Source organism: Eleginops maclovinus, chromosome 6 (genome assembly GCF_036324505.1).
Source record: "Eleginops maclovinus isolate JMC-PN-2008 ecotype Puerto Natales chromosome 6, JC_Emac_rtc_rv5, whole genome shotgun sequence".
Classification (NCBI taxonomy): domain Eukaryota; kingdom Metazoa; phylum Chordata; class Actinopteri; order Perciformes; family Eleginopidae; genus Eleginops; species Eleginops maclovinus.
Window position 1 is genome coordinate 24,881,990 of NC_086354.1, and position 19,626 is coordinate 24,901,615.

The window sequence follows — 19,626 nt, forward strand, 5'->3', positions numbered from 1 at the left end:
TATATGTGATCTTCTGTAAAGCTCGTTTTGTTGCGTTTAAACGTCCGTACCATCGGAGGCTTTGGGCCTTTCAGATCTCTGCTGTTTGTCATTGCTTACAATTTGAATAAATAAAAAAAGCTGTGAAGTTTTGTGTGTTTAAGTTGCATTCCTTTAAAAAAGTGTTGTTTGGGAGTAAGGAAGATAAATCCGGATTTGTTTACAGATTTTCTGCCAATTCACCAACAGCTTATGTTTATATTTCTAATTTTATCACAGATTCTTTGACGTCTGGCGCCGAAATTGAGGGACGAGAGATGCTAAGGTAAGTTTCACACTGGCTCATGAAAACATTTATTGCAGCCAGACGAGAGTGATGTGTCGGTTATAGTTGTACCTAACATCCTTAGAACTGTACCTGGAATGATATATGAGTTTCTTAATAAATAGAGGATTGTTTACTGCAAATGAACCTCCGAAATTTGTGCTCAAAACAAAGTTACTCCATGTTAATTTCATAGCAGAAAAATCCATTTGGGAACATATTCTCTGCATATGTATTTTACCAATTTCAGACATAGTGAGGGCAGTTTCTTTAAAGGCTCAAATATAAGTACTCTAAGAGGTCACAAGGTGGCACGTCCAACACTGGGTCTTTGAACGAAGCCCGAGTCCACGTGGTCAAGATTAAACGAGGGAAGCAACTCTTTTGATTCTGATTCTACATTGCTTAAATGGTTGGATCAACCCGCTGAATATAGCCGTCAAAACGCTCTGCAACCTTCAGTAAATTAAAGACGTACAGGTGGTTTATATCCCTGAATTCATGTGCCAACAAAGCAGCAGAGATTTAGTGTTTCAAATTCTGTTGAATTATTCACTTTTTTTTTCAACTGGAAAGTGTGTATGCATAAAGTGGTGACATACAACTGAAGAGCACAGCGGTGAGACAACAACGGGACGGGATCAGAGTCCAAACTGCTCCTTAAAGTTCTACAGCACAATGAAAGGATGGTGAAGCAAGACCGCCAGCAACTAACCACACACACACACACACACACACACACACACACACACACACACACACACACACACACACACACACACACACACACACACACACACACACACACACACACACACACACACACACACACACACACACACACACACACAAGACTTTTGGTTCCATTGTCACGCTCCACCGCAGAATGGTGCACCATCATGCAAACCATGCAAAAAACCATGAACATGTATTCATATAAAAAATAAGAGTTACAAAATGGCATAGCAGGTATATGTATCCATTCAATCGCTTTTTCCGTTTCCTGATATCCTGAACTTTGCAGTGTCTACACTAAAAATCGCATGCGTTACATGCAGTGCGGTTGGCTTTGCAGCGATAAAGCTTTTGGGTGTATATAGGGTGTATTTTAATGTTAGCTAATTTTCTGCGAAGAGTGCGCTGTACAGAGTTTTACTTTACAAACTGTCTGTTATTTCCCTTTTTTTCTGGGCAGTCTAGATGCCATGGCTGTCCGTCTGGACGGCGTCGGTTGATGAGATCTGTGTTGGCCTCTGAAGGTCGCGACCTCGCTCACAACCTCGCAGCATCAGGGCGGATTCAAACCCCGCCTTTCCTCCAAATGGTTTGGTCCAGAGGTGGCTTTGACCCAAACTGATTTGGGTTTAGAGGCATGGGTAGGATTTAAGGTCTTAACTCTGAGTTTCTGCGTGATGCACGAACACCTCTCACGGTGGCGTGTTCCAAACAGCATCACCAAACCCCTCCCCAGTGGAGGATAGCGGTAGAGGCCCCCCGCTGGGCGTAAAGGGGTCCGTGTCCGTGTCTGTTTCACCCTCTGCCAGGTAACTCGGTCTGGGTCTTGTCCAGCTAGCGTCTCCAGTTGCCCTCCCGGCCCCCATGGACAAGTCCTCCCCGTCCTCTCTCTCCGCAGAGATGCTAAACCCGCTTAGCGAGTGCTCCAGCTCCTCGTGATTCACCGATAGCATAGAGAGCGGCGAGTCGCCCCCCCCGCCCCCCCGTGGTCCTGCCTGGCCCTGCAGATAAATCCTGCAGGGAGCTGATGGGCAACACTGTGGGACGCTCCACGTAGGTGGGGATGGGAGCCGGAGGACGGCGTTGGTGGAGGTGTTGATGCTCAGGAGGTAAACGGCTAATAACAGTTACCCCTGTCCCCTCTCCGCCTCCTCTTCCTCGGCCATAACACGGATTCCCCTTGGTGTCAGGGATCTGGTACGCCATGTGCGGAAACGCCTCGGCGTAGTTGAGGAAAACCCGCCTGATCTCTCCATTCGCTGCAGGAGCGCAGGTCTCCAGGGTCATGTGGGCGGCGCCAGCAGAGTCAACCTGTAGGTGCTCGGTGTGCTGGATGTGCATGTCCACCAGGAAGTCCAACTTCTTCTCCATGTCCTCCACCTGAGACAAAGACACATGAGATCAGACTGGAGATAAAATGTTTCTCATAAATTCGTTTGGAGACTTAGTAAGATCCGCTAACAAGCTTCTGATTCCACCACGGGCTTTGGACAGGTTAAATATATCTGCTGTCAGTAACAATGTCAAGCTGATTTGTTCACACCGTAAACCCACACAACAGAATCTGCACCACTGGAGTTACACTCCGTGCTGAGAGCAGAATCTAGATCTTCACTGAAATACAAGCACTAAAACGGACTCAAATATTTCCATGCATGAAAACATCTGAGTTGCTTTATCTTTCTCCCACAGTGCTTCGAAGTTTGAATCCTCACCTGTCTCTCCACCCTGACAAATCTACCCATCATGCTTTGGTCCTCGGCATCTGGCAAGGACACGGCTTTGGCGATGTCGGCCTCATGCCTGGAACACAGGGACACTTAGTGGAGGTGGACTGCACAAACACGTGTTAGCAGGAAACAACAGAATCATCCGCTTTGGAAGTAGCCAGTCTTCAGTATCATTGATCATAGATTACTTTGTGTATTCATTATGTTTAAACACAGTGACTGTACCTGGGTGACTGATTGGGCGGGTAGGTGAAGGGCGTTTTAGGAGTTTTCTTTGTTTTTGGGGTGAGGGGGACTCCAGGTGCAAGAATCATGTCGATCCTGAACAGAACAGGAAGAGAATGAGCTGAAGGACGATGACGCTCAAACAAACTACCCCAGCTGTGCCGTGGTTACTGACCTTGTCTGGAGGTATTTAATTCTACAGAGCATGTCCAGGTGTCCAGCAGAGTACTGCTCGATCACGTCCTTGACGTCGTAAGGCCTCAGAGTTTCCTTAAACCGCTTCTTGTTCAAGAGGAATTGCATGATCCTGGGAGACAACGAGTTTCAAAATCAACAGTTTGGACATTAAAGGGACAGGATGTCTTTGTTCTCAACAATATGGGCCGTGTTTACAGCCCGTCTGACTGCGGGACAAACCTTGTTGATATTTTAATGTTGGCACGTCCAAAGATCTAAGCATTTAACCTAAACTTATTTATTTGTTTGATCCAAGCCACAGTAAAACCCCTTCATTAATCAATCAAATTCTGGCTGCTTATCCTGGTGTAGGTGTGTCCAAGGAGTTTCCAGGCCAGATGGGTTAAGTTATCCTCCCAACATGTTCTAAAAAAGTCTATAGAAAAGTCTAACGGTAACTGGGAGGGATCCACTCTAGGAGGAGTAAAAACAACCTCTACTCTTTTCTGACCCATTACCCAAATAAGGTTAGAACAAAGGTCCAGTAGTCAACAGAAATAGATTACACCCTTAATCTTCCCACAGAGGAGGCATTTAAAAATGAAATCCATCTGATACAAGAACCAATCTGACTGTCAATTTTCATCTTACTTATCACTCATGACCCCCTCCAAACCATTTCCATCCATCATTGTTAAACCAGGATCTAATTTAGGCTAAAACTCTACTTTTTGGCAGTCCGAACCCGACATTATTAAGCATAATCTGGGATTTCACACTTACAAAATGTACCTGGGGTCAAAGACCAACACCTTTCTGATCGCACTTGGGATTAAACTCTACATCCATCCTCTCTTTAAAAGTCTTCTCCAAAATGTAGTCCACCTGCCACCCACTGAGCGCCTCCTTTTGTCCCACTTTGAGCGGACTTGAACCCAACTCTTCCCAGAGTCTGCGGCCGCTGCTGGAGCTTCAGTGTTTGGCAGAAAGTCTTGGGTCCTGAAACTGAAACCTGACAGGTCTGAGGATCCCATTCAAACCCATTCATCGCCGGAATAATGGTGTGGAAGGAAGCAGCACTTTCACAGGGTTAATCACTCATCTCACAGGCCCTCACAATAGATTGGATTCCTGCATTATGTCAGCTGTGTGGCCTATGGATTTACCAGTACACTGTAAGGCCTGCCTGCACTGTCTGGTTCCCACTGCTAACGATTGAACTCCTGCTGTAATGCTCTGTCCTGGCTTCTAGCCGTTTGTATCTTAGTTTATCAATTCAGGTCAAATTTGGTCAAAGGTTTGCCCATGGATCCATAAAAATCCAATTAGATTGTCAACATGATCACTAGTATTTCTGTCAGTTCACTGAAAAGTTTGATAAGCTGTGTTTAAATTCAGCATTTTTCACCATGCATTTCCTTTATCGCCTTTGTTGGCACATGCTTTCTCTTTGCACGTTCCCACCACGGACGGTTGATCAGTGGAATAGCTAGAAACCATCTGCAGGTCTGTATATCTAGCTTTATCTGCCCACAGGTTGGAGATCGTAATCGGATTCCTTCTGACCACATCCATTGCCACAACCTGGAGTTCCCCTCTCCTTCACAGCAGCAAGAAAAAAGAAACCTGGAGGTCAGCAAAAGCAAGATCTATAGCTGCTGTCAAGGGTTTACTACGGCTTTATATTTGACCTGCAATACAGTATCGGCATCATCCCTTCCAGTAACATAAACCATAGTTTTAAAACAATCAATCTATCATTGAAACTCTAACGCTATCTCCCTGTACCTTTGAAGCAGCACAGAGCTGCATGATATGTAGACTCAAAGTTCCTGACCTGACTGCTCTGATGACCAGTTTCAGTGTGGGGATCATCTCCTCCATGAGGATGTCCGGGGGGAAGCCCCTCTCCTCTAAGGCTGATTCTGCCAGGGCTCCAGAATCTGACGGAGAAAAACCAACCACAGACATTTAGAATGACAGCTGCCATATTGTCTCGGACCAGTGCCCACATTCTTTACTTTCCCGTACCTTCAGAGCTCTGCCGGAGGGTGTAGGCCTTCATGCGGAAAGCGGTGCGAAAGCGTTCCCTGTTACTGAAGCCGGCAGGTTTGGGCTCCTTGGACGGACTCTCCTCGATGGATTCGGACGGACCCATGAGCCTCTTGCCCGACCCAATCGATTGCCGTGCATTGGGAAGGCGAACACGCTCGAGTAAACTGAGTTTTTGGCTGAAATACGTAGACAGAATGTAGAGATGCAGAATTTAGGATGAGGAATACACAATGAACAGTACAATACCAAAGTATAAGCTGCCTATATTTGAGGTCAGTCTCATATGTGTCTATTAAACCCAGCCCCTCAGCTGTGTTTAGCTCAGACTCACTTTTTTTTGCTTCGATAGCACCCAATAAAGAGCCTGGGGTTTTAGTTTTTCATGGCCATATCTACTCTGTAGCTACTGTGCACATGACAATAAAGCCTTGAATCTTAAAGGTCCTCATACTGAAGTGGGTTTTCTTGGAACCTTCTTAATGAACAGTGGATCCTTGAGATGATGGGAAAGCTGCGGGTCAAAACACATCTGGGTAGAAATTGGAATAAAGTGGGATAAAGAGTTCTTTGGGTTTCCAATCGTTTGAACAGGGAGCCATTCCAACATGTAGATATGATATATTGAAATATAGATAAGGAGTTTAAATATAGACATTGAGCTCCTGCTGAAACCCACTAGACATTCAACCTTTTTTTTAACAGTTTGACCTGCAAGCTTCTCACTTGGTGCAGATTTCCAGGGACATTTATGTGTTTCTCGCATTCTTGGGACTTCTTCTCGTCCCTGCCTTTCCTCTCACAGAGGACTGAGAGTCTTCATGCTCTGCTACCTCAGCGTAACAATGCTGCTCTTCTGGCAGAAGGAAGCCTCAAAGAGCTGCGAGAGATCAGTCTCCTTTATTGTCCAATGGCTGACAATATTTGGCAGCACAAAGACAAGAGCTCCCGGGGTAAAATAAGACTCCTGTGTGCCTTGGAAGAGGCAGAGAGGCGGGGTAACCGGAGCCGACAAACAGCCTAAAACAGGGGCCTCTGAAACGTGGAGCATTCTCAGCTACTTTGCTCCCACAGCAGACACACAATATGAGCCTCTATGTGGCCTCGGGGTAGAATAGGGATGGCAGATTACGGCGCTGAGAGGCTGCAGAATAGGAAGGTCTAAAGGAGGAGAGAATCTCTTCTCGGCCGAATAAAGAGCAGAAAATGATGCGTGATTATCTCTGTAAGCAAAGCAACACAACAGGAAAAACATAATGCATCTTATCTCCCACCGCTCTGCGCCCTCCCAGGACACAGATTGGTTTACTATAACCGGGAAAACCTGCTGTGATAATATTAATCAATCCACTTTTTCACAACCTGGCTCTTATTTCATAGAGGGTTTCTATTGTTTCAAGCTGGCTTCCATCGATTTCTGGTTTGTAATCACTCATTTTTCTGGAAAACTCTGAGCATACAAGTGGTCTGTAAACTATGGATATGTTAGAGTCATCATTTGGACAGTTCTTTGTCTTCTCCTCTAAAGAAATGTCTGAACATTAAAAGCTTCATTGGTTGCATTACAGTAAATTGGTGTTCCTCTTTATGTTTAATTACCTCACCTGTATATTGAAGAGGAGAGGAGGTTTGATTGTGTGCTTCCAACCAGAGTTGAAAGGAAACGCGTCGTAGCACACTTCAAGCTTGGCCTTCTCTTACTTAAGCAGCTCCCAGTGACACAACTATCCCCTGTTCCTTATCGGTCATCCACTAATCCTCCTCATGTCCTAAATCCCAACTTATACACTTGTAAGGAACGTTGTCTGTACTCCAGAGGTCTGGAATGTGTTTCCACAACGATAGATGCCCTAACCATCACCTCTCTTTACCTAACTCCCCTATCTTTAAATCAAGTGTTCAACTTCAAATGTTGGGATTCATTTACAGTACTTTTGAGGAATGTCTACAAAGTATTTCCACGTTATACTACTCCATACTTCTACTTCCTCTACTTGATCTGATAAAATGTGTTACTCGTACCTGTGCAGGATCATATTATTAACACCACATTTAATGAACAAGTGAAATATTATGGATTAAAATACCTGGAAGTTTAGAAAGTCAACTCCACCTTTACCAGGTGCCACATTAAAATGATGTACCCTTATTTTAACCAAGTGTAATATATACAGCCATCCTGCGTAACGACTTGTGCCTTTATACCTTTTGTACTTTTCCATACGTACAAAGGAATGAAAGATGGGAGTCTTAACTGCAACTGAGTATTTTTACAAAGTTGCATTACAACTTTTTGGCGGTAGCGGAGATCCAGAAGGTCACCGGTTCAAGTCCCTGAAAGAGCAAGTGCTACCGAGGTGTCCCTGGGCAAGGCAGCGTTCCCTACCCTGCTCCCCGGGCGCCGTACATATGGCAGCCCACTGCTCCCAACACTAGGATGGGTCAATGAAGAGTGTCCATTTCCCCTCTGTGGGACCAGTAAGGGTTCCTCTGTGGGACCAGTAAGGGTTCCTCTGTGGGACCAGTAAGGGTTCCTCCGTGGGACCAGTAAGGGTTCCTCTGTGGGACCAGTAAGGGTTCCTCTGTGGGACCAGTAAGGGTTCCTCTGTGGGACCAGTGGTTATATTCTTCTTCTTTTTTTTATTATGTAAACAAGCAGAGTAATTCTTCCATCACCGCTTTAGGCGAGTCCCCACAATGTGAGTGTGTGATCAGAGGCGATGTCCCCACATTGTGAGTGTGTGATCAGAGGCGATGTCCCCACCACGCCATCAAAACAAAACACAGAAACTGAAAAGTGAGTCGAGATGGTTTATCGTTTTCTGTCAGTGCTGGATTGAGTGGACCACACAATCCAGCACTGGATAACACAGACAAAGGTCTAATAATGTGCAGGGTACACACACACACACACACACACACACACACACACACACACACACACACACACACACACACACACACACACACACACACACACACACACACACACACACACACACACACACACACAGTAAGTGGCTTATCGCCCTCTGGTTGGACCTGGCAGCTCTGCTGTAGTGTTTGGCCGCTGTCCACCGTTTCGCTGAGAGCAACAAGATAATGTCAGGGTGCTAATTTCCCAGCCGCTGCTCCTACAAGGGACTTACAACTCTCCCTCGATCGCCTCGTTTCCACCTCTCTGCACCCTGAAGAGTCTTTACATCCTTTAAAAATAATATCCTATCTTGTATTTCCTGTTTTCCTTTAGACACTTCAATCTGTTCGTCGATTCGTCCTACTTATTTCTTTCTCCCGTATTCTCTACATCCTGTTTGTGCTAAATACCGTTCCTTAAAGAGGCCCTATTCTGCTTTTTGTAGTGGAGTGTGTGCTATAGATTTTAATGCATGTAAATGGTCTGTAAAGGCTCAAATCTCTGTGAGTTTCTTAGGAGGAATAAAATATGTACACATTTGTGACCAGTGGACGTTCCTTTCTGGTACTCATTTGGTTATACTGACCATTAATGTTCCGCCAACAAAACAAAGTCTACTATTAAGTGCCTAAGAGAGCAAAACCCCCTCCACACACACACACACACACACACACACACACACACACACACACACACACACACACACACACACACACACACACACACACACACACACACACTATCAGCCTGCATCAGGGTCCCGTTGTTGTAGCTTTTAGCAGTGGAAACTCGATCCACATGTTGAACATGGCGGCTCAGTGGAGGCCAAGAGGCGTCGGAGCAGAACGCTGCAGGGTAATGAGGCTATGTCAGACATGGAGGGGGGGGGGGGCAGGTGGGTTGATTATGCGCACCTGAACTGGACTGGGGGGGTAGCTGTGTTTTCATTAAGGGCTATGGCTGAAAATGTCCTTCTTTTATTGCATGTTTCCATGCCATGATTGAGCTTCAGGATCCAGATTTGCAGCACTAAATAAAGCGGCTCCATGATTTGTTATTTGATCATGTGAGCGTGTCTTCTCTGGGCTTGCCTAAGAACAAATCTAAAGAAATGTTCCACAGTGATGTCACTATGTACCGGAAGTAAACAAAGGAGTCCAATGGAGGCATTTTGGCAGACCATTTGCATGCACTAAAACCCGTAGAACACAGTAAGGGGAAAGGGCACATAGAAGACTAAGGCCCATTTAAAAAAGGAAAGAGTTGTCATCCACAAGAAGAAGAAGATCCTGTCTCATTTTGTTTGAATATACATTTGTCTGTACTGAGGTCAGCCGTGTATTGATCGCTGCAATAGATTTACGACATCATTCCAGCAGCTCACGAGGACGAGACTCACTTCTTCCACAAATCAAAACCCCTCAGTGAGATTTTGCACGGCATGTTTTGCTGCAGAGACTCATTAACTTCCCTCCACACCACGGAGAAAATCATCAAACCCAAAGCCCCCCCACCTCAGGCTCTAATTACTCGATCTAAGCTGTCATTCATAATTGAAACCATAACTAATGGACTCACTAATAGGCTCTCAAAAAAAAAAAGAGAAGCCTGCAGCCTGAAGGCCATCCCAGAGGCTGATGGTGCTATTAGAGAGGAGCGGCTCGAGTCGGAGCTTTATGTCACCATTCAAATATTTACCACATTAACCAGGAGATTTATTCCTCTGAATTAACACAGGGAGCTATTTAAAAGTGGGGGTATTCTAGGAAACCTTCATTAATGTTTCCAGCATGTGGAGATATTTGAAGCGCCATCGGAAAGACTGTGAGATTTACAGGAGCTGCAGGAAATCAAACGCTGACCCACCTCGCTATGGCCTCCAAGTGATCCTTCCTGAGGGGAGAGAGGGGAAAAGGAACTGATTAGAGCTGAAATATCCTTCAACCATCTCTAAAAATCAGAAGTGAAATGTATGACTCCCCCTGTATCTCTATAAAGTCTTACATCACAGAGCTGTGCTTCTTGTACGCACTGTATATTTAAGCAACTTTTCAATACGATAGATCCGATTGGATGACTACAATTAATATTCAGAGACAATGCTAACATGCTATTGACACGTTACTATGGTATGTTAATTACTACAGCTTCTTTAAGGGTGACTTTTAAACCTGTAGCAGACTTTGAGGTGGACCTTAATGCGTTGGACACACACTTGTACCATAATACGGTCAGAGGGCAGGGGGGGTTGCTTGAAGGACTGTTAGGTCCTTTTTAACATGATTTGATTCCTAATAGTTGGTGTGACTTGCCTGAAACAGGGGAGGGAGATAATCGTTTCGTAAAATCTCCACGTGGCAATGAGGTCGTCCCTGATTGGATTGGTGGAATAGTATCGCCAGGCAGACTTCAGAGAGGAGGACAGAGCCGTGTTAATATGAGCGGTGTGATTCAGTGTGATGTGCACAGTCGATCAGGGCAGACTCTGACCTGGATGAGCCCGGCGGCCGGGTGTCGGCGCTTCTCAAAGTGCTTCTGTCTGTGCTGCTCCTGCACCTTCAGAGCCAGACCTGAACCCAGGATCCCCTGCAGACACAAAGCACCGTCAGGAACATATCACCAACATTTGAAGGATGTCGGGACCCTTCTTAGTGAATGAATGCTACATACAGGTTGGACTTTACTGTGTTACAGAGCAGGCCTGGGGGTACGGTCGAATAGTCCAAAGATCTGCTCCTATCGTCAATTCCTTTCTACTATTCCTTGACCTCTGTGTGAAACGTCATGGGGTTAAGGAACAGTGGATAGGAGAACTCAACAGGACTTAGGAAAAGAGGCTGCGGTGCTTTGAGAACCCGACTGCACTGACACTATCCCACGTATTCATGATGCTCCAGCCTAACGAAGAAACATGTATTCTCCATTAGGCTGGAGCTGTACGGACATAAAAAGGCACGCTGTGAAATGATGACTTTATTTGGTCATTTCAGATAAACCGTAACGTTCGTATTTCGCCTTTTGATTAATATAGAGCTGAACGTCCAAACAAAGCCCTTAGCAAAGTCTTGAACTGCTTAATAAGCACCGTAACAGCCGAATGCTGTGTTACGGTAAAAGGCATTCTGGGACAGCATGTTCTCCTTTCCTCTCCTAAAGGAAGGTCCAGTGTTTCCTAAAGGAGGCTATAAAGGAAGCTTTCGAGCTCCTTTCCTATCATGAATTCCAACAGCTCTTATCATGGCTGCAACTGAGGGACTTCCGGGGCATTTCACTCCGTTGGGAACCTTCCTAAGATAGACCGACTGTTCCGCCGCAACCCAGGCCTTCTTAACCAGATTGACTTCTGTGATTTTAAGGTTTCTTCTTGTCAATATATCATCGATGTGTTTTCTACAGCAGAGAGTACCCACTGCAGGCAGAGCGAAGAAGGACACTCCGATCAGAGCGAAGGTTCCCGCCAACAGCCTGCCCGCCCACGTCTTCGGGGTTTTATCTCCGTAACCGATAGTGGTCAGCGTGATCTGCAGAGAGGCAAACACAGATTAGAAACTGGACTATCGAATTCTGTCCTTATACTTGCTGTCTTCACTGTGCATGATTGTGAAGTATGGCAAAAGGTAGTTCCCAGATGTTGCTCTCTTGATTCAGGAACACTGTAACGGAACTGGATCCAGTGTTGGAGGAGGGGCCCCGTTCATCCCTGAGAGAGTTGACCAGCTGCACATTAAGCTCAGAAATGGAATGACTGTAGATTCAGAAAGTACCCGGTTGTGCGCTCAGTTGATTTCCCCTCAAGCCCCGCCTCCAAACTCGCGCTCTGGCTCAGTCAATTGAATGCAGAGGAAAAGTAACTCTGGATTTTACCACTTTTAGACCCTAATGATTAAATTAAGGGCTATAAAAGGGTTGGGACTGGGTAGTTTGTGTACTAACCATAAGTCTCTTTCCCAATGTAAGTCAATCGGACAAAGCCTCATGACTTCAGGCCCTAGTGTAATACCACCGTTTGGCCACTAGTTGCTCTTTCCTTAATGGCCGGCCCTCTTCCTGTGGGCTTGCTTCTCACAATCAAGGACATGACCCGATGCTGATGCTCTGGTGAACACGACACCATACAAACATGTGGGTTTCATTCTCTTCTTAAACACTTCACCACTATGCTGGTGTCAAAATAATCCACTGCTAATTAAGGGGAGTAATTAAGTGGTCTGCACTGATCGGTCGATCGTTACTTCCTGTGATTTGAGTCAGTGCTACACGGTCAAGATTCATGAACTGTCCAGTGTTCACGGTGAGCGAGAGGATCTGCAATGAGACACAGCCCTGCTCCTCTCTCTGACCTCTGTTTGGATCTCTCTCAGTGTGTTTCAGCCTCATCCATAACAAGCAGCGTGCGAGAAGGATTGCTCAAGGACACTTCAGCGGGGCAGATGCTCGCTGTCATGGCGGTTGAACTGTGGCCTGCAGGATGAAGGACGCCTCTCTAATGAGGACAGAGTGCCGCTCTGACTCGAAGGCACTCATTAGAGCGGGAAGCTGAGCCAGCTGCAGAGGAGAGGCGCTGTACGTACCAGCCCCCACCACAGGGCGTCGGCGTACGTGTCGAAGTCCTGCGCTTTGGGCTGCGCGGTGGGGTTGTCGGGGTCGGACACCTCCATGGAGGCGTCGTCCTTCTCCACCAGGTACACCAGGAAGGAGGCGAGGATCAGAGACAGGAAGCCGATGTACCACGCGGTGATCAGCTCCTGGAAACACACACACATGCCCGAAAGAGTGACCATTAAACTCCCATTAAACTCCCATTAAACTCCCATTCATTAAACAGCGTGTTTCGACCCACTGTAACGCATTTGCACCGTAGACTTCTCCCATTCTCCGTCCTGCAGTTTTTTCCCGACATGCCACTGCAATTGTTTGCAGTGATCAGGTTTTAGAGCTGGACTGCAGCACTAACATAGCCTGGTCCTACCAGACTCTCGTACTACATTTCATTTGTGCTGAAAGCAAAATCAAAATTGAGCGGAAGTACGTAGGAGGGCGGAGCCAGGCTAGCACTAACATGCAAACGCTCGCTAAACGACTTCTCAAACACTCTCCAGTACACAGGATCTTAGTTTGCATGCATTTTTCATCTGATTTTGCGGTGCTCACACTTCAGCTCCTTTAAAGTTAGTTACATTCCCTACTTATTTCCGCTCTTCCAACCTCCATACTGCATTTTTTTCAGGACTTCCATTGCTTTTTTAGAGCTGGATTTGAATCCTTTTACATAGAAACGAACGTTACTCTCGTTCAGATTTCCCCCCGTATACTTCAGCTCCACACTCTAGTTTCAGTAACCCTACCTTGCTGTGGGCGTAGATGGCGGACCCCAGCAGTTTCCAAGTGCCCCCCCTGCGATCCATACGCAGCATCCGGAGGATCTGCAGGAAGCGCAGGCTGCGCAGCGACGTGGCCAACACGTTCCCCTGATTCCTCACCGCTACCACCGGCACCGAGGCAATCAGCACGAAGATGTCTGAGACACAGATTCAGGGAGAAATATCCATTATGTGAAGCTTTGATCAAACCGCTAATGAGCGGCATGGTTATTACAGCTGCTCTGTGGAGGGGGGGGGGGATTAGCTCCTAATGAGAGCTGAGTAACAGAAAGATGGTGAAACGCTGGTAATTAAATTTAGTTGTAACACATCAGAGGGACGTATAATATTAATCCCATAAACGCCCTGTATTCGCTGCGACCATACCATGCACCGTGAGATTTCCATTCTCCATACCCAGTGTCCCGCCCCTTGGCATATTGTTGCAGGATTGTAATGAGCGCTGCGCTACATAGACTTCTACAGTTGTACTCGTTTCTTTCAACAAATCAACAAATTGAGTCAGGGGGTACGGGGGGGCTATGCCTAATCCGTGAATATTCTCACACTACCAGTTACGCATGACGTCTGTGCATTTTTTTGACGACGCCTCTTCAGCTCTTAAATTATTACATTTCCACTCTTATCGCATCTTCATCCATTGGATTTTTCGGTTGGTTTTTCTATTACCTTTACAAAACGAAACGTATACTCTCGGTCAGATGTTCTGAAATTTGCTAATTACACTTTTGTTTAGTAACCCTACTTGATGTTGAGGTAGTATGGCGACCCATGGCATTCATGTGACTGATCCATACGGATTCACGGGTCAAAGCCAGGTGCGAAACCCTTTGAGAGTAATCGGATTACTTTATCACGCAGGAAATGGTTTCATGACATTTTAGAATATAATGAAATAAAAAATAAATGAATACAATTTAAAAGTACCATTGAAAGATCCAATAAATTATATTACATAAATTAAATGGAATAAAAATATTTAAATGAGGATAAAAGTTTAAGTTGAAATAAAATGAAAAAAAGACAAAAATATAAGAAGTTAAAATAAAATGACAAATAAAAAGAATTTACAATATAATGAAAATGTGTATATTACAGTAAAATGTAAAAAAAAAAAAGTATTTGCAATAAAAAATATAATGAAAAAGCTAAAAAAGTACAATTTGTAAAATGTACTGGTTTATTTAACATCAACAGTTTATCACAATATATTCAGAGGTATATATTAGTATGAATAACAACGTGATAGCTCTCCCTCATCGTTATGTATGTTAATGATGTCACAGGTTTTATTTTTTAGGACTCCTTACCCAGAATGCAAAGCGGTTTTCGGGCGAACTTCAGCCTCCCCCTCCAGCCTTTGTACCGACAGCAGCATCCTGCAGCCCAGACCCGCAGAGCGAACTCAGCTCCGAAGATGAAGATGGCGAATGTTTCCTGCAGGAGGTCATATATAAAACATACAGATGTTCAGAAACACAGGGCAGTTTATGTGTATACCTTTCTTTCCGTCATTCAATCATATTCTAAAGTTCGTTTCATCCACATTTGTATTTATTTTTCTGTCAAAAAGTGTGTTATTAATGTGGTTGTTAATGTTTCCCTCACCAGTACGACCAGCCAGTGAGCAGACACCTTCTCGTGCTCCTTGAACGTCGTCAGGATGGCCAGAATCAGACATCCCAGAACTATCAGAAACCTGCACACACACAAAACACACACATCAGTAAAGTTGCATAGACAGCGGCATATACAGTATGTTCATGTTCATTGACTTTAAAGCAGTCCCTGGTGTGACCACGAGAGGGAGCCACCTCTCTGCTGTTCTCTTTCAGCACAAAATACCACCAACAGACTGAAGCAGCCTTCCCTCTCTTCAGGGATAATCTACTTGAAGGATCTTAAATGAATAACACATTTATATATTGCCCCTGCATGTCAGCTGTTTAGTCAACCAGATATGTGGATCTTTGATACAGCACTTCTCCACAGCAAAGGGAATCAAACATATTTCAGATGTAATTATTCTTCTGTCAGATGTTTCTTCAAATAGATTCTAGGTCTTTGAAACCAACAGAAGTTCTTCATTTCCTCTTGACACAGTCACGGGTTAATGTCTGGTTTAAGACATTTAAGTTCATGTCACTCTATATATGATGTCCCCCTCTCTGGGACAAATATAGGACTTGGTTTTTGATACTTCAGGTACATTTAGCAGATGATGCTTTTACATAAAGACGGCCTATTCTGCTTTTTAGGGATTTCCATTTCCTGTAGAGACGATACATACTGATATACACCTGAACATCAGCAGGAGAGGACTCTTTAAAGTAGAGACGCTACATACTGATATACACCTGAACATCAGCAGGAGAGGACTCTTTAAAGTAGAGACTCTACATACTGATATACACCTGAACATCAGCAGGAGAGGACTCTTTAAAGTAGAGACTCTACATACTGATATACACCTGAACATCAGCAGGAGAGGACTCTTTAAAGTAGAGATGCTACATACTGATATACACCTGAACATCAGCAGGAGAGGACTCTTTAAAGTAGACTCTACATACTGATATACACCTGAACATCTGCAGGAGAGGACTCTTTAAAGTAGAGACACTACATACTGATACACACCTGAACATCAGCAGGAGAGGACTCTTTAAAGTAGAGACTCTACATACTGACATACACCTGAACATCAGCAGGAGAGGACTCTTTAAAGTAGAGACACTACATACTGATATACACCTGAACATCAGCAGGAGAGGACTCTTTAAAGTAGAGACACTACATACTGATATACACCTGAACATCAGCAGGAGAGGACTCTTTAAAGTAGAGACGCTACATACTGATATACACCTGAACATCAGCAGGAGAGGACTCTTTAAAGTAGAGACTCTACATACTGATATACACCTGAACATCAGCAGGAGAGGACTCTTTAATCAACATTTTGAACTCAGGACTTTTTCTTGTGTTTGAGTTTCTCCTGGCGTTGGTATTACTACTTTTAATGAAGCACTTCTTCCATCTTGATTGCTCTGCCCTGTATTCTCCTCTCTACCTGTTTCTGAATCATTCATGTCTGTTGTGTTGCCATTAGGCGTGTGTTCACAAACATCTCCGAGAAGTTGAAGTGCAGCAACAACCAAAACAGCATGAATATTTTACAGCCTGCAGAGTTTTACATAATTCCCAGAGAGGAAGCGATAGAGAGGCTCCTGATCGCTGACCGTTAACCCCTTGCGTCTCGTAGTGTTTCTGCTCAAAGTCATCCAGAGGAAGGAGATAATCCTGGAGGTCGATGTGAACTCGATAGGATGCTACAGATACTGATCGGCAACGCTTCCTATTCAGCTGCAAATGGTTTGTTCAGTAAGACACACGGAGACAAGTCGGTGTTGGTCGCACTTCAACAGGAGCGGAAACCAAAGAGCGCAACAAAAGGACTACGGGGACATCCTCACAACTTATTCTTTCAAAACATTTATATTTCCAGGTTCTGTAAATCAATACAAACCCAGTATACTAAAAACCAGAGCCGGTCTGCTCAACATCTTACTTATGTTTCCATTAGAAATCAGTGGAGCACTCCCTACTTCCTGTCTGCCTGCACACATACAGCTAACTGTAGTACAATATGAATATCCTGTTCTTCAGCAAAAGTTCCCACACTTTAAACACTGTGTTAGGTGTACAGTCAAGGCATTCATAGAGGATAAAGACAAAAGTATAATGAGCAGATTGTTATTAGAGTAGCTCAAGTACAGGTTTTCAATGTGCAGAAAGACCCCTTTTCCAGTGTTTAAATAGGAACACTTCAAAGTCCTGAATATATTATGCAATCCTTCTGAGGTTTATCAGTTATTAAACAGGCAACTGTATCATTGCAGCATCAATGACTGAGAGGTAGAGGCGGTGTGTTTAGTATGTAACTCCACGCGTCCTTCTCCCTCTACTCATATATACAATACAATATTAGCTATATGCTATCTGAGGCTAAAGACAACATCCGGTAATACTACCGGAAGTGGACAAATATGATCCGTCCAGAGACAGTGAATTATCTTTTAATGTTAACCTTGGAAATGAAAGACTTAACGAACAACTTTTTTGTTACCAAAAAGTCATGTTTGTTCTCTCATTACTTTTCAGACTCTCAGCTTCAAATCCCCAGGAGGAGATACAACCTGATGACTTATTGTTTGACCTTTGTGTTAATAGTTTATAAAAGGTTTTTAGTTGCATGCTAAAATGTAGTGAAACAGAAGCAAAAGTGGAGAAAAAGTCAAAAAGTTCTGCAGCAATATCCATTTACAGTCTGGTAACTAAAGCTAACATTAGCCACCATAAGCTAATGGTCAAACCCAAACGCATGAGGCTGTAGCAGCAACACCACTGAGTGTATTGGACCTGGAAATGTTTGTATTGATTGTTAACCCTTAAAAGGAAAGACTTAAAGAATACGTACGATGTGTGTGTACAACAAATGCAAATGCTTGTGTCATTCTTCCTTAAGAAGTTATAAAGTGCTGTGCTTTTTACGGAGGAAACAGTGTATTTCTTTGGAGACTATAATCAGCATTGGATTAATCCATATGGTGGTTCTTTAGGGAACACTTCCCAGCAATAATCTCCTGTTGTGTGTGAAAGAGAAACTCCAGACACTCAAAGAAAGAGTTCATATGAGAAAATGTCTGTAGAAATTCTTGCACTGTTACACTGCTGGTTCTTAGCCCTGAAACACTCATTACTTACTGTCGGCAGAACAAACCAAGCATTGAATCCAATCTGTGCTGTGATTGGAAATCTAGAGTCGGCCACGCCTGCAGACACATTTTTATTTCCGTCCATTTCCTCCGCGTGAAGCTGAGCGGCTGCTTCTGTCTCAGCTGGAAGTGGTTAAAGTAATGCAGCTTTTCACCAGAGTGGAGATTTACAGCGCAGAGACACTCAGTGGGAAACCGGTGGGCTTAGGGTCATGTTTGGTCATTTCCACAAATAAAAAGCCATGATGGGAACAAACAGGAGAGGAGTTTACCCACAAACATGCTGCACATGCATCTCCAATGTCCCATTCTCTGCACTGGTTACTGTCAACAAAGCGAACAAGCAGAGACTAATGGATAATCCATAACCTGCAGCAGCAACACCGGGACTCACTCACTGATGTCTGTCTACGTTTTTAATCATCGCTTCAGAAAAACATATAAGAAAAGATTCCCCTTGTTAAAATGCAGAATTGCTCATACTTTAAATATGCATCCCATAGTAGTTGTTCTAAATAAAAGGGATTACCAGTTTGCAAATCCAGATAAAACTGCAGAATTTAAATGAAAAGTTGAGAGAGTTCATTCAAGAACACACACATCTTAAAGGGCACTTTATAGGACATACAGCTCGTTTGTGATTGGTCAACCGAGATGTTAGAGATGTCCCGCCCCTTAGCCTATCACGTACAATGTGTTGGAGCGCTAGCCAATAAAAGCATGAGTTTTACACAGTGATGTCACTCTGCTGGCTGGCTCTGTTGTGATTGGCCAATCAAATAAGAGATGTCCCGCCCCTTAGCTCCAGCACTATGCATCTGTTATCAGTTATTAAAGGTCATGTGTGTTTATAATGATGGGATCAGCCTCCCTCCCATTCATCATTAATCCACTTCACATCCCCGCTGGGCTCCCCTGCAGCTGACCCCCCCCCCCCCCCCCCCCCCCGGAGGATCCCTAACAACCAATTTGCAGGCGGGATTCAATAAAGAGAGTGCAGACGATGCAATTCTGACAGTTAATTTGATCTGCGATATGCAAACAGCGGTGGGAAAGGACAGCGGTTTAATGACTGCAGTCACAAGGACGAGATGAGAGGATCTGATCTGCATCCGACCGAGGATCTGCACCCGGCCGAGGATCTGTACCCGGCCGAGGATCTGCACCCGGCCGAGGATCTGCACCCGGCCGAGGATCTGTACCAAGCCGAGGATCTGCACTCGGCCAAGGATCTGTACCCAGCCGAGGATCCCTGCAGAGAAGCTTAACAACAGGACGACGGACAGGGAAAGCAGCAGAGGGTAATATCTCCGACACGTTGAGAGGA

At 44.7% G+C, this 19,626-nt stretch overlaps 1 protein-coding gene across 1 annotated transcript in view; it reads right to left on the bottom strand.

The window, feature by feature from the left end:
• Positions 1–1,321: 1,321 nt before the first annotated feature.
• The window catches only part of kcnq3 (potassium voltage-gated channel, KQT-like subfamily, member 3), a 75,854-nt gene continuing 57,549 nt past the window's right edge, over positions 1,322–19,626 (bottom strand). Inside the window, 15 exon segments of the mRNA XM_063886167.1 lie at positions 1,322–2,014; positions 2,016–2,419; positions 2,755–2,842; positions 2,995–3,090; positions 3,170–3,301; positions 5,009–5,114; positions 5,203–5,402; positions 10,007–10,029; positions 10,449–10,547; positions 10,631–10,726; positions 11,551–11,661; positions 12,712–12,885; positions 13,486–13,658; positions 14,832–14,958; positions 15,130–15,220. Coding sequence (XP_063742237.1) covers positions 1,732–2,014; positions 2,016–2,419; positions 2,755–2,842; positions 2,995–3,090; positions 3,170–3,301; positions 5,009–5,114; positions 5,203–5,402; positions 10,007–10,029; positions 10,449–10,547; positions 10,631–10,726; positions 11,551–11,661; positions 12,712–12,885; positions 13,486–13,658; positions 14,832–14,958; positions 15,130–15,220 — 2,203 coding nt within the window. The 3' untranslated portion in view covers positions 1,322–1,731.